This window comes from Rattus norvegicus, chromosome 18, assembly GCF_021556685.1.
Source record: "Rattus norvegicus strain SHRSP/BbbUtx chromosome 18, alternate assembly SHRSP_T2T, whole genome shotgun sequence".
Taxonomy (NCBI): domain Eukaryota; kingdom Metazoa; phylum Chordata; class Mammalia; order Rodentia; family Muridae; genus Rattus; species Rattus norvegicus.
The window spans coordinates 4521290-4536882 of NC_141551.1; the positions used below are offsets into that span (position 1 = coordinate 4521290).

General features: G+C 43.0%; 1 protein-coding gene across 1 annotated transcript in view; it reads left to right on the forward strand.

Moving 5' to 3' along the window:
- LOC147999660 (uncharacterized) overlaps positions 1-8240 on the forward strand; it is a 45439-nt gene extending 37199 nt beyond the window's left edge. Inside the window, exon 3 of the mRNA XM_087593655.1 lies at positions 7389-8240. Coding sequence (XP_087449781.1) covers positions 7389-7671 — 283 coding nt within the window. The 3' untranslated portion in view covers positions 7672-8240. The remainder of the gene's footprint in view (positions 1-7388) is intronic.
- Positions 8241-15593: the final 7353 nt, after the last annotated feature.

Below are 15593 nucleotides of genomic sequence, written 5' to 3' on the forward strand. Positions count from 1 at the left end.
TGTTTTGAGACAGGGTCTTATAAATTTCTCAGACTACTCTTGAAAGCTGTGTAGCCCAGCAGACTTAGAATCTCCGACTCAGTCTCCTGAATAAGTGAGGTCAGAAATCATTAAGCACCAGGCCTGCTGTGATGGTTTGTATATGCTTGGCCCAGGGAGTGGCACTATTAGGAGGTGTGGCCTTGTTGGAGTAGGTGTGTCACTGTGGGTGTGGGCTCAAGACTCTTACCCTCGCTGCCTGAAAATCAATATTCTGCTCGCAGCCTTCAGAAGAAGATGTAGAACTCTCAGCTGTGCCTGCACCATGCCTGCCTAGATGCTGCCATGCTCCCACTTTGATGATTGTGGACTGAACCTCTGAACCTGTAAGCCAGCCCCAATTAAATGTTGTTCTTATAGGAGTTGCCTTGGTCATGGTGTCTGTTGTCAGCAGTAAAACCCTAACACACTTGCCTTAATCAAAACAATCGAAATAATAAGAAATTAAAAAGAACACAGTAAACTCACATTTTTTTCATACAGATTCAAAACTTCTTACATTGTACTCTTTAGAGTTTATCATAGGATTTGCATTTAAATAACACCCATAATATTTCAAGTGTATAGTCCAAGGGTTTTTTTCTTTTTTTGTGTTTGTTAGTGAAGAGAATCTAAGACTTTTAAAGATGTTAACGCTCAGAATCCTTTGGAGTTTGTATGGTTTTTTGTAAGTTGGTTTCCAGTGAATTTCTTGATAGTAATTTGAAATCAGATTTTAGGCATTTCTAGAAATATGTTCTTTTTCAAGTCTTCATGGGAACAGCCCTCTTTCTTTTCCTATCATGTATTTGTGAGATGTATCCATGACACTAACAGGCTAAGGGTCAATATTCTCTTGCTGGCTGTTCATTTGGCCCTGTGGCCTCTGGGCTTTAGAAGAATATCAGAATGCTTGACAGAGAAGAATTATCCAGGAGCATGATGGCTGCATAGACCCTGGCCTGGTGATTCACCCTTAACTCTGGGTGTCTGTTGGTTTAGTTCCTGTCTTCCTGGCCTCTCCTGCATGGCAGCTGCAGGTCTGGACACTTCTTGGTCCTCGCTTATCCTTTTCCAGCTTCTCTTCTCTGCAGCGTGCTGAACCCAGCACAGGGCTCTTTCTCCTTGGTCCAAGCAGCAGCTGTGGCAGTGTTGGAGCGACTCTGCCAGGACACCAGCACCTGTGCTCCTATATCTGTCTTGAAATGTTTCCTAAACAAGACATTTTAGATTTGGTGGGAAAGACAGAAAGAGGCAGAGTCCATTCCTGCCTCCAATGGGATCAGGAAGGAGAATGCATAGCAGATGTAGGTGTTTGTGTCACTATATATGGAACTAAGGAACCCTTGGACGTTGGAGGTTGGCAATAACAGAGAACCGGAGATGCCCAGGTAGACTGAGAAGTTTTTACATTTTAAGAAGCTTGTATTTGTCAGGCAGTGATAACAGATGCTTTTAATCCCAGCAATTGGGAGGAAAAGACATGCAGACCTCTGAGTTCAAGGCTAGCCTGGGTTATAGAGCTAGTTCCAGGACAGCTGGGGCTACACAGAGAAACCCTGTCCTGAAAAACAAAACATCTAACTAAAGATAGTTAGCTTGAACTCGTTCTCCATCAGTCTTCGGCCCGTTTTGCTCTAGTGACTATGGAAGAACAGTCTCACCCTGGCTTTTCCTTCCCTTCAAAGGCCTGAACACTAGGAGCCAAAAGCTGGTCTCCAGGGCATGGGTAAGTGCTCAAGCCTGCAGGATAGATATACTGGGTACTTGTTCTTCTGCAAACCAGTCCCCTGCCCCAGGCTGAGCTTCAGTGAATTCAGGAGCTGGTACTGTCTTCCCTTATGGCTTTATTAGGAGCAGCCTGCTTCTGCATTTTTCAGACTCTTTGGGATCTTTCAGACCTGGTGCACAGACATACCCTCCTGCAATATTCACTAGAAATGATTTCATGTATACAGAGAGCTTCTGAGGTTAGCAAGCGAGGATACCAAAACCAAGGAGTGAGTACCTGTGGTGCCCCTGGGACAGCAATGGGAAGAGCACAGAGGAGAATCTGTGTTCTGTAGAGTTGTGGCGTCAGGTTTGTGGGATGCATTAGGGTTGGCTGGTGCTTATTCCTGGGATCAGTCCCCACTAGAAAAAGATGTAATTTAGAGGATGCCTGGATCTGCTTAGTGAAGGTGAAGGTGCCCAGAGCAACATGGCCAGCACTTGGGGTGGCTCCTATAGCAGCAGAAAATTCCAATGCAACCCACTGGTTGGTATTCTTGGGGAGAAGATATGACCCCAGTAAAGTTTTCAAGGGCAGTGATGTTACAAATTGCCTATAGAAACTTTTCAGGCAATCACTGTAAGTCATATTTACAGTGAAGATCCATCCCTTTCCTATTGTAGAAATATTCACTCCATGTAGAATCAAGATTGATTCATGCAATGAATTTGAGGACATCTTTCTTTAGCTAACATTGTATGAAAGTGCCTCCTTAGGTTATGACAACATTGAATAGACTCCTCTGCAAGTAGCCCAAAAAGTGACAATCACTTTACTATCGTCGTCGTCGTCGTCGTCGTCATCATCATCCTGATGTGTGTGTGTGTGTGTGTGTGTGTGTGTGTGTGTGCGTTTAAGTGCTTTACAACTGAGTTGTATTGCCAGCTTTTAAATAACATTGTTGTAGTTTTCTTTGTGTCACTGTGAAAAAGCAACTTAGGGGAAGTAGGGTTTATTTCAGCTTATAGATCATAGCCCATCATTGAGAGAAGTCAGGGCAGGAACTCAAGCAGGATCTTGAAACAGAAACCATGGAGGGAAGTTGCTTGCTGCCTCACTCAGTTTTACACTTAGCTAGCTTTCTTACCCAGGGAATAGTATTGCCCACAGAGGGCTGGGGGGGCTCCTCTCACATCCATTAACAATCAAGACAATCCCTCACAGACATGCTCATGTGATCTGGAAAACTCTGAGATTACCTTCTCAGGTGACTCTAAGCTGTGTCAAGTTGACAGTAAAAGCTAACTATGATATGTCTTGAAACAATAGCTCCCTAAGGCTCTAAAAGAGACCGTCTAGCTCTACAGAGACTAGACCTCGCTCATGCTATGACCTGCAGTTAAATGACGTAACAAGCTTCTGTTACCAAGAGTAAACTTCCCCTCCAACCTGACCATCGGCCCCCACACTTAACTCCTCTTGCTCTACCACTTCATGTACTGTCACTGGATTTTGTCCTAGAAGATGGTTGCTATGGTTTGGAAATGGGTTATCTCTACTACAGCTGGTGGTGACATTTAATTTTCAGTATAATGGTGTTTAAAGTTGACAGGATCTTTCAAAGGTGTTTGTTAAGAATGATTAAATTTTTGCTGTGGGAGTGAGTTAATTGCTTTGATCTTATTAAAGCTCTCACCCAGAAGCTAGGCTGATGCTGATGTCTGACTCTTGGACTTCATAGCCTTCAGAATCTATTTTACTCTATTTTTGCCCTCTCCACCTCTCTCCTTGATGGACTCAAAGCCTATTTCACACCTATAAAAATTCACTGTTGGGGCTGGAGATAGTTCAGCAGTTAAGAGTGCTTCCTGCTCTTCCTGAGTTTGATTCCCAGCATCCACATTGGGCTCACAGCCACCTGTAACTCCAGCTCCATGAGATCCAATAATGTCATCATCTGTCCTGAGGGCAGTGTGGAACCTGGGCAGAAATAGGTTCTATGGGGCTCTGGTCTGGCTGGGACAGCTCTTAGAAGAGAAACGAGAAGGATGCTTCAGGAGAAGGAATTCTTCCCCAAGTGTTAAGTAAAGGCAGCCACTCTCAGATGATCCTTGGTGAAATAGCTTGTGTACCTTATTTCATGTGGCCAGGGACTATATAAACATTGAGGAGTGAGGTGGGTTTAGGCCTAGGTGTTTCCTATTGGCTTAGTTTGAGATGTTGGCTCCATTTGCATGGGGAAGGACTCTAGGTATTTTCTTTATGTGACTGTTTGCCATGGTCCTCTCAGTGGGGTGTCATGGTTACATGTTCCAGAGCAGGTACAGGGGGGATAGGGAGCTGCTCAACTCTTGCTGATTCTCAGAGTCTGAGCTCCCTTAACCTACCAGTTCCTGTCTGGTGGCAGGGCCCCCAATGCCTTACATAATAGCATCTTCTGTCTTCTGGCATTTATGAGTACTGCTGTTGTGTTGCATGCCTGTACACACACACACACACACATACACACACACACACACACACACACACACACAGAGAGAAAGAGAGAGAGAGAGAGAGAGAGAGAGAGAGAGTGTTTGTGTAATGGGTCTGAGTATGTGTGTTCACGTTATGTGTAGACATGGATGCATGCATACAATGGTACTCATGGACACATTAGAAGACATGTGTGGATCTCAGGCTCCTCCTTCTTTTGTTTGATGAAGGCTCTCCTTGGCCTATAAGTTTGCTACTTAAGCAAAGCTATCTGACCTGTGAACTTTCTGCAATCTGTCTCTGCCTCTTGTCTTGCCATCATCACTAGTGTTATAGGCATACACTACTGTGCCTAGCTTTTATGTGAGTTCAGGTCCTCGTGCTTGTGATGCAAGCACCTTACCAACCAACACATGTCCTCACACCTCAGGTCTAAGCTTTATGAAATTTCCTGCTTTTGAGTTGACTTGCTGTTTTAGTTATAGCAGCAGCAGCAGCAACAACAACAACAACAATAACAACACATATGACGTCCTCTAGGACACAGACAGATCCAAGTCATGACCTATGGACTGCAAACATCCGATGCTATGAATGCTGTCTGACAGACAATTATAAATCTTTTTTAACTCTAGGGTTTTTGTGAATCTTTTTGTAACTCAATTTCGTGTTTCTCCAGTAAGAACTTTGTAGATAACAAGTTGGGACACGCCTGGCAGAAATTAAGGTCTGAGGCTGTAGGCAGTGGGCAGAATTCTTACTTTCATGTTGCTATGACCAAAATAGTCAACAGAACGGGGTAAGGGAAGAAAGATTTATCTGGGCTCATGGTCTCAGAGAAATCTCAGCCCACCGTGAGGGTAAAGGCATGAAGGCAGGAGTGTGTTACACTGGCAGTTCACATGCTGGTAGACCAGAAAGTAGACATCAGGTAGAATTCAGGTCCAAGATAACAACCTTCAAAGATCCTCCTCTAGTGACCTTTCCACTTGAAAGGTCTAGAGCCTCTTACAACAGTGCCAGCAGCTGTAGACTAAGTATTTAGAACACGAGTTTGTGGGAGCACCTCAGAGTCAGACTGTGACATGAATCACAGGAAATCATGCCGAGTTGTTCAACTTTAAAGCTAAACACCCGCCCAGCCCAGACTGGGATATTTGTGCTTCTCTAGCCTACAGTTGGCCTGGGTCATTTGGGTCAGTGGATTTAGTCCCTTCTACAGCTTGACTTTCATTTCTACTTAGAATGCTGGTGTTGATTGCCTTCCCCCTCCTAGGACTGTGGATTTACTCTGAGCCTCCTAGATGGCTCTATGGAACAGTTCCTACCCTTGACCTGCTGCATCATGGCTGAGCTCCACAGGCCTTCTCTTTCTTCTTTGATTTAAATATGTCTCTGCAGACATTTAAATGGGACACATGGTCTCTACCACACTGTGCACTCAATTTTGAATTTGCTCCTTAACAGATACCCTCTCTGGATGAAAATGGCAGCCTGAAATCTCAGCCTTCTACAGAACGAATTAGAATTTTCATAAGATCTCCCGACCAAGAGGATTCCTGAGTGCTGTTTTCCATTTTGGAAGAATTATTTATTTGTTAAACATTAACATTTGTAGTACTTCAGTCATTAAAAAGAGTTATGTTCCAGAAGCATATTAGAAAAATCTGTAAATCGTAATGTTAAAGCTGATTTAAAAATGAACGCCTGTTTTCAAGGACACATGAAGCTTCATGGAAGTGATTTATTCTAAAGTCCACAAGCCCACAGTTCATCACATGTTGTCCATGTTGACCTATAATATACATTCGTTTGCCCAGTTATTCATTCATCCACCCAGCGGCTCTAGGGGTAACTTCAGGACGAACTGGGTGGTAATAATGATGACAATGGATTGTCATGATAATAATACCAACAACAATAATGACAGCATGTGACACAGATGACAACTGTGTTCTTATTCTGTGCTGGACATTCTGCTAATCATTTAAATTTTATTTGTTTTTGCAGCTCTGGAGATCAAATCCAAGTCCTTGCATATGATAGCAAGTATCCTGCTGCCGATCAATATCCTAAGCTCTGCACTAATAATTTTGGCTGCTTTATAGCAATATAGTCTCAGTGCTTTCCTAGAGTTAAATAATGTGATGGCAGCACTGTTGTGCTAGAACAACTGCTGTTTCTGACTACAGTGCAAACACAGAACAGGGCCAACTCACAGTTGATGTAAACCCAAGACTTTCCCAATGCTTAGCCTGAGTATGGCACTGAGTTGATGGTCATCAAGTTCAGCATCTGTGAAGGAATAGATGAATGTGATTTCCAGGTCTTAGTTTCTTCTCTCCTGCCTGCTCTGGTTTAGTGCTTCATTGGCTCATGGGCCTTCAACATGAAAGTCCTTAAAGGTATTTATTGATGTTGTAGTCTATTTGGACTCCTACAGAAGAATTCCACAAACGGAGTGACTTCTAAACAACAGAAACTTATCCATCACACCCAGGAAGACTGAGAAGTCCAAGATGAAAATACCCATAGACTTGGTGTCTGTTGAAGATCATTTCCTGTCATGACACTGTGTCCTCATGTAATTTGAGAGCTAGAGATTTATTTGATTATCTGATTATTTAATTAACTTGTCTATCTATCTATCTATCTATCTATCTATCTATCTATCTATCTATCATCTATCTATGTATCTATCTATGTATCTATCTATGTATCTATCTATGTATCTATCTATGTATCTATCTATGTATCTATCTATGTATCTATCTATCTATGTATCTATCTATCTATCTATCATCTACCTACACACTTACTACCCACCTATTATTTCTGTATCTATCTTACTGTCTGTCTGTTTACTGTATGCGTGTACCCACACATGACTCCCATTCATGGGGCTTTACCCTTATGAATCATTCCCCAGATTTCAACATATAAACTTCAAAGGAGCTACAGATCATTTGTCCGTTGTAGTTGATTTGCCTGGGAAGTAACAGCAACTTGTGCAAATTTCTAGATGTGGCTCACTTATCCTGCAAGCTTTCATCTTTTTTATTATTTCAGGAAACAATACCTGTCCTTGTATTCCTGTGCTGAGGCCATTGGCATCTGAAAAAGCACTGAGTTGATAGCTCAAGAGATAATTTTCAGTTTCTATTAAAATTCTTCCTTTACTTAGGTTCATTGGATCTGAACACAAACAAGAAGAGGAGGAAGAGGAGACAGAGGAAGAGGAGGAGGAGATGGAGGAAGAGCAAGAGGAGAAGGAGAAGGAAGAGGAGAAGGAGAAAGAGAAAGAGAAAGAGAGAGAGAAAGAGAAAGAGAAAGAGAAAGAGAAAGAGAAAGAGAAAGAGAAAGAGAAAGAGAAAGAGAAAGAGGAGAAGTGGTGCATTGGGATCATCACTGGTCATGAGGTGTTCAATCCATGGCTGGATTTTCCCCATACATTCAGGCAGATTTAGATATACTTTTCCCCCCCCTCCTCCTCAAATTCATTAAGCCATTTCAGCTTATTTTTCTCTTCAAAATCTTTCATACTTAGAAAAAAGGTAATGAGTCATGAGTCGAGTCCCTATCCCCAAAGAGCCCTGAGATTAAGCCTAGCTAGATGGCACATTGACTCATTGTAGGGAGCCGTATTGGATTTGGGCCTGGCCGCTTTGTGACTGTATAGCTCAAGGTGGCTACATGACTCTGGGCTGTATGGCCACAGATGCTCACCCCTAAGATGGCTGCTGTAAGATTATGAGATTGTTGGACAAAAGCCTCTCCCAGGAAGATTCTGGGAGCAATCACAGGATGTTTCAGCCTGAGCAAACACCGGATGTCCCTGAGCAGATTCCTGAGACGGGTTTGATCTTTTCAAAGAACATGTCCCTGGAAGACTGCTGCCTCTTTGTTTAAGGAGGATATCTTGTAGTTTAGTGGTTTACCTTATATCCTTGGGCACTTCCCAATACTCCCCCACCCTAAGCTTCAATTCCTGCCTCAGAGCTTTAAATGCTGTACATTCCTCTCAATAAACGAGACCTTGACAACAGAACCTTGCTTGGTCTCCTTCTTTTCTTTCCCCCTTGACCCTCAGGTAGCGCCTCTTCGGGACCCTGAATAACTGGACCTGCTGGACGGGTCAACTCATGACAGGGATATGTATGGAAGAATCGCTATATTTCTATTAGCCATGGAAGAAATACCAAATGACAGTTGAAAAGCTGTTTTCAATTATTTAGCAAAGTGGAGGATTAATTTGGGTCTGAATTTGGAAATGAAGCAAGAGAAGATTACAAGGAACATTTTTTTGGAAAGTAGGATCCATGAACCTATGTGAGGTGCTCTTCTCCTCTCTGTTGAGACCCTTGGTCTGTGGGCACGTTTACAGTCTGTATCCATTGCTTCCTTGATGTTGTTACTGAAGATCTGACAAGAAGCCACCTAATGGAAGTCTTATTTCTGTTAATGATTTGAGGGGAGAGTGTGGTGGTGTGGGTGTGTGCATGGGAGAAAGCATACTGCGCTGGCCTTCATCTCTCCTCTTGCTGAGGTCAGTGCTTGGAGCTTGTGCTCACAGATAGCACTAGAGAAACAGGAATGTTAAACTCGTTGGCTTTATGGGAGGGGACTTAAGTCACCTGGCATATTTTGCTTTCTGTAGGGCCAGGATTCACCTGACTCCCCCAGACTATTAGTTTATCTCAGACTGAGCATTGTTTCTCAGAGGTCCCAAGTACTCTGTGAAAGAGTTTACTAATAAGCTTCTTCCCCTCCTTTTCTCCCTACCCTTATCCTGAGCACTGTTTTTTAGTCAGCAAACCCACTGGCAATGGAAGTGATCACAGGTACTTTACAAAAGACCTGTACTTTACAAAAGAGCCTCAATGTAGACATGAAGTCATGCCTTAAGCTTTGCTGGGGTAATTGTCATAAGGACACTTTTTTCCAAAGTTGTACTGCTTACATATGTCAAAAATAAACTTCTTAGGGTCAAACTCCAAAAGTTTGAGCCAGCCCAGGTAACCAAATTTGTGCTGAACAATTGTGCTGAAATCATTCCGTGCTGTCTCTCCTGGATCATTTCTCTGCCGGCTGTGGCGTTTGCAGGAACCCACACAAACACTAAGAGGGTTCACCTCTGCTGGCGGCCAAGCTCCACTTGGAGTTTTCCTTGATCAGCCTCCTCATGCTCTGCACTGACAGAACCTTGCTTCCCATGTCTGCATCTTCTGACAATGGAAAGATCACACAGGCAGGATCAGCTAGCATATCCTTGCATACCTATGACAAAGCCCTTTCCATGGCAGACACTATACCCCCACCCCCAACTTTAGAGTATGTTCACTGCAAAATAATTTTTAAAAATTAATAAGTATTATAAAACCCAACCTCCTGTCAAACTCTTATGCATCATCCAACCCCCGCTAGAAATACTTTATGCTGCGACGTGTGTTTTTGTGTGTATGTCTGTGTATGTGTGTGTTTGTGTGCTTATGTGTGGCGGCTAGAGGTTGTCATTGGATTTCCTCCTCAACCGCTCTCTATTTTAGTTTTTGACGTTCTCTCCTGAATCTGGAGCTTGCTGTTTAGGCTAGCCTGGCTCTTAATGAGTTAGGCTAGCCTGGCTATCATTGAGTTCCAGGGACCTGCCCGTCTCTTTCCACCATGCAGGTGTTGCTTGTGCATGTTGCATGTCTGGCTTTTTATACAGGTGATGGGCATCTGAACTCAGGTTCTCATGCCTGTCAAGCAAGTACTTTATCCATTGAGCCATCTTCCCAGCCCCTGTGCTCATCTTTTGATTAAACCAATAATATTGGCTCTCATGCTACCTGTATTTTATAAGACGCTGAAGTTGAAGATGGTGAGTTACTTAAGCCATGCTCTGGGCTGGAAGGATGGCTTAGTGGTAAAGAGCACTGATGACATTCAAAGGACTGAGGTTCAATTCTTAGCACCCAAGTGGTAGCTCATAATCGACTTTAACTTTGATTCTAGGGGATCTGACATACCCTTTTGGCCTCTGTGGGCACCACACATGTATGTCGTGCACAGACTTGTAAGAAAAACATTTAAAAAACCCACAGCTACTAAATAACACAGAAGGAATTTGAATTGGTCTGTATCCTTTACAAATAGGCTCTGGCTCCTTCAGGGATACCTCAGGTAATGAGTGTTGTTGGATAAAAAGTCCTTACATTAAACTAGTATTGTGCACAGCTGTGGATGGAACTTAGACTGGGGCCAGCTGGATAGAGTTCTCCTTGTTTCTCTTGTTCTATAAAAGCACAAGCATTTAAAATAGAATTATAGCAACAACAACAACCAAAAAAGACCCCCTTGAAAGTATTCCAAGTTATATAAAAAAAATGCTTTGGTTTGAAGATTCACTTCATGGGTTATTTGTCTAATATAAAATTTAATTAAATTATCCTCAGTTCCTAATTATGTAGGACTTGTCCAAAGAAGGACTGGGGCAGGGATGGGGACAGAGATAATTCAAAGAAGATGCAAATATAAGAAAATGCCAGGCAGTATCCCTAAACTAAGTCAGATATTCTACACATTTACACCATTCTGCTCTAAATGTAGGCATGCTCAATGTCACCAAAACAAGAATTTCTGTTCTATAGTTGGATCCATGTGTGTGTCCATCAATTATTTTCTTTAATTTTAAATTTTCTTTGTGAATTTCATACATATATGTAACCACCCTACCCCTCCTTCCCACTCCTCCCAGATCCCCTTCATCATCTACTTTCCACTTGTGTGTCTGTTGGGATGGGGTTGTACAATGGTGCGCAGGTGCCTTGCAAATGCCAGAGACAGCGACAGATGCCCTTGAGCTGGAATTACAGGCAGGTATGGGCCGTGCACCGTGGGTTCTTCACATGTTACTTTATTCTTCTGCTAGAGTAATGTATTCTTCTGCCCGCTGAGACATCTCTGCAGTCCCTCATTTACCTTCTTCACCCACAGAAACTATGCAGCGACATGAAGGTCTACTTGTTTTATTAAATTAAAAGTAGATTCTCATAACCAAGCATGAGGGTCACTATTATAAACTACACAGAAATGGCGTGTAGCCTTTACACAGGAAGACAGATATCCAGGACATTCATTTATCATTTACATACAGCTTTTGGTGGACACTTATGACACTGTGGGTGTTAGCTTTTAACATAGCCTTATTTTCATTACCTTAACCAGGAAGCCACTATCAACCAATGGCATTCTGTTGTGTGATATGGGTGTGTCTTTTGGTAGTTTGAGTAAGGCCTATGTGCTATCTGAGATTCAGGACAGCCCTTGACTTTCCCAGAGACCCTGATAAGAACATACTTGGTAAGGCCAGTCCAGGGCCTTGAGGAGTTAAGGCTTTGGGTCCTGGGAAGTTGGCCTTCCCCTGATGAGACCGGAGCCATCAGTCCCAAGGCCATTGTGTGCTCTTCATGCACTGTAGTGTCTTGGAGCAGCATTGCTTGAGTAGACTGTTGGCTTCATCTCATTGTGTGATAGAGTCAGTGGACTCTGCCTCATTGCTTCCATGGGAATGGTATATAAGGCTCTGTTCTTCTTAACAGAGTTTCTTGATAGAAGTCAATCAGCTTGTGTAATACCTGGTCCTACCCACTGCTTTTATCTTATTTCTCATCTTCTTCTCATCGCTGGCCCTCCCAGTCAACACATCACTGTTTGGAGCGCTTATTGTTGCAGGGTTTGAGTTAGTGCTGAAGGTGTGATCCCCGGCTGCTTTCTTGGGAACCTTTAAGATGTGGAACCTGGCAGGAGGTCTTTTGTCATTGCTGGTGTCTGCTTGAAGGGGAATGGGGAGGCCTGGGCCCTTGCTCTCTTATTTTGCTTCATGGCTACAGGTTTAGAGATTGTGTTCTCACCACCTATTCTGCTACCTTATATCACCTTACCATAGGCCCAAAGCAACAGCTATCACTGACTAGAACTTTCAAAACTTCGAGTCAAAATAAACCTTTCTAGCATTTAATTATCTCAGGCATTTTGTTACAGTCACTCAAAATTTACGAGAACCAAGGGTGTTCAGAAAATGTAGCCCTTGTGGTCAATGCCTGTCTACTTACATTTCCAGGGCCAGAGAGGGGATCAGGGATCAGGAAATCAATGTTATGTGATGTGTTCTATTTATTTGACTCTGTATCAATGTTCTGGGCTCATCAAATCCCTGTATTATTCACTCCAGCTTGGCAAAGAGGAGAAATGAATCTCACTCTGTCTCTCATTTCTGAACTGCATTGTTGAGCTGCCGTGGAGCGTGGATGGCTGAGGAGTCAGTGCTATGGCATAATTGAAGTTTTAAGCCTATTAAGTCCCTACGCAAGAGGTTCCTCGCCCCCTCCCACACTCCTAATTTTGGCTTATTATTCTCATCTTATTTAAAAATAGCATGGAGTCTGATGCAAGATGGTGTAGTTCTCTGGAGACCAACTTGTTAACGACCCCATCTTCAAATGGTCAGTGATAATAAACAAGGAGATGGGATCTCCAAGGGGGCAGAACATTAATAAGAGAAGATTTTAAAATTAATTTTTCAAGTTAATTAAAATGTCCAAAAGCACAATAAAACTGCAGAAAATCTGGCAAGGGAACAGCAGCAGACCTGATTAATGCAAGTCAACTGTCTTTCGAGGGTAATAGTAATAATGATGAGATTATGGGTATGGAAGAACCCGCTAGAAAGACGTGTGACATGTGCAGAATACAAACTGCATCCCAGTTACTATTTTATGGTGCACAATGGATCTTATTAAGGAGGAATAACAGCAAGAATTACCACCAAATTGCTCACTAAAAGTATTGTGTAATTACCAGTGTTGCAGCAGCTGGAGCAGCAACACCTCCCATTGATGTTCTACATACGTTCTGCATCTATTGCCAGCTGCTAAGGGCTGCGGGTTCTAACAGACTGTTTAGATCATCACTGAACAGGAAGTTTAAGAGAGCGTGAGTGTGGCATGAGGAAGTGGCTGCTTTGATGCCAGAGACTTCTGTTCAATAGAGGGTTCTGATATCAATGTAACTCACTCTGATATGGTTCAGACTCTGTTTAGAGCTTTCGTTTTTCTTTTTCTTTTCCAACGTGGAGAGGTTTAATGAAAGGACAAGACAAGGGGAGAGTAGAGAAGAGTAGAGAAGGAGAGGAGTAGAGTAGAGGCTGGCCATGATCACGTGGAGGGAAGGGGGGAGGGGAACAGGGAGAGAAGGGACAAAGGGGGAAGTGGGGAAAAGCAAGAGAGAGAGAGAGAGAGAGAGAGAGAGAGAGAGAGAGAGAGAGAGAGAACAAGAGCAAGAGCTAGAGTTTTCACAGGGTTCAAAAGAGGAAGAGTTCAGGGCTGCAGAGCTGTCTCAGTGGTTAAGAGCAATTGCTGCCCTTACAGACCAGTTGAGTTTGTTTCTAGCCCCCAGACGCCTGCTCAAAGTTATAACTTTAGTTAGAAGAGATTCGGTGCCTTCTCCTGGTCCCTGAAGGCATCTGCACACAGTGGCATCTGGTCTAAAAACGGGCAAAGTAGAGATGGTTGGAGCATACATTGAATTTAAAAATCAAATGATTTTAATGTTGGCAAGACTGTGACTGGTGGAAGCAGAGGCCTTCTACTTGTGAAGCCTTAAACGTTTGAATCAACCATGCTGCACTTAATATCTCAAGGCACATAGTAGACAATGAAGGAATGCTATTCAGTGTTCATGGTGGGAACTACCACCAAAGGAAATGGAAGCATTTGCTGGGTGTGGAGGAGCACATCTGCAATCCCAGTTGTTATGATGCTGAAGCAGGTGGATTGCAAAATTGCCGGCAGATAGGATATTTTTGGAAACCTTCTTAAGAGATAGAGATAATAGAGAGATAGAGAGAGACAGAGGGGGGAATAGAGAGAGAAAGTGTGTGAGGGGGGAGAGGGGAAGGGAGAGGGAGAAGGAGCAGTGGATTAGAGAGGGAGAAAAAGAGTAGATAGATAGATAGATACATAGATAGATAGATAGATACATAGATAGATAGACAGATAGATAGATACATAGATAGATAGATAGATAGATAGATAGATAGACAGATAGATAGATAGATAGATACATAGATAGATAGACAGATAGATAGATAGATAGATAGATAGACAGATAGATAGATACATAGATAGATAGACAGACAGACAGACAGACAGACAGACAGACAGATAGATAGATAGGTAGGTAGGTAAATAATAGGGAACAGCAATTGAGCCATGCGTCTCAAGCACATATCTTGAACACAGAGTCTCTTTGGACATTTATTTATACTTTTAATTTTTAACGGTTGTTAATCTTATGTGTAGAGTACATGTGCATGCAGATACCAGAGGTCAGAAGGGGCTTGAGATATAAGTGGTTGTGAGCTCCTTGACGTGGGTGTTGGGAGCTCAACTCAGGTCCTCTGCAAGAACAGTGAGTGCTATTAACCCAGGAGCGTCTCTATAGCCCCTCTTCTTGGACTTAGCTGTGCCTTAGGAAATTGTTCTGGCGATATGGTTGACTTGTAGAACAGACCGTAAAAGTAGCTAGTGTGCTATAACACAGCTTGATAGGACTGAGGGGCTATCACATACACTTTGAGTGTGAAGTAATTATTCTTTAGGAAGTTGTTGGGAGGCAAGACCTTTGGAATGGAATGAGGTATTTATGGAAGATTTAAACAGTGTCTGGTGACTTCTCTGGTTCTGAGGTGGAGATGATGATGGATGCTCAAGCTTCCAAGTTCTGAGTTCCTGGAAAGATTCTAGGCTCTGACCATGCAAAATAACTGGCTTATTGCTGGGAGTTACATACATGTGTGTGTACGCATGTGTGCATGCTCCTGTGTATCTCTCTCTCTCTCTCTCTCTCTGTATGCATGTACACATGTGTACACATGCATGTAGAGGTCAGAGGTTAATAGCAATGCTTTTCACAGTGCATCTCTCCATCTTACTTTTGGACAGCGAGCCCGAGGCTGTAGTTTATTGATTGGCTAGTGTGGTTGGCCAGTGGGTATCTGGAATCTTATTTCTGTCACCCAAATGACAGGGTTACAAATGTGAGCTCTGCTATCTGGGCTTATTTATAAACTACACTGTACCTGGTGTGGGTGTTGGGGATCCTACACTCACATGGCAGGCGCTTTACTGACAGAACCATTGTTCCAAAGCTTCCCTGCTCTATTTTTTGAGGCAGAAACTCCCAATCAACTCCAGTGTTCCTGGCGAGTATGAATGCTGGCTTACAGGGGGTCTTCTGCCTTCATGTTTTGAGGTTGGGACTATAGGTGGCCTGAGCAACACCTGACATTTTCATGAGTCCAGGGTGTCTGAATTCCAGCTGTCTTGTTTGTAAGGGCTTTAAAGCCTGG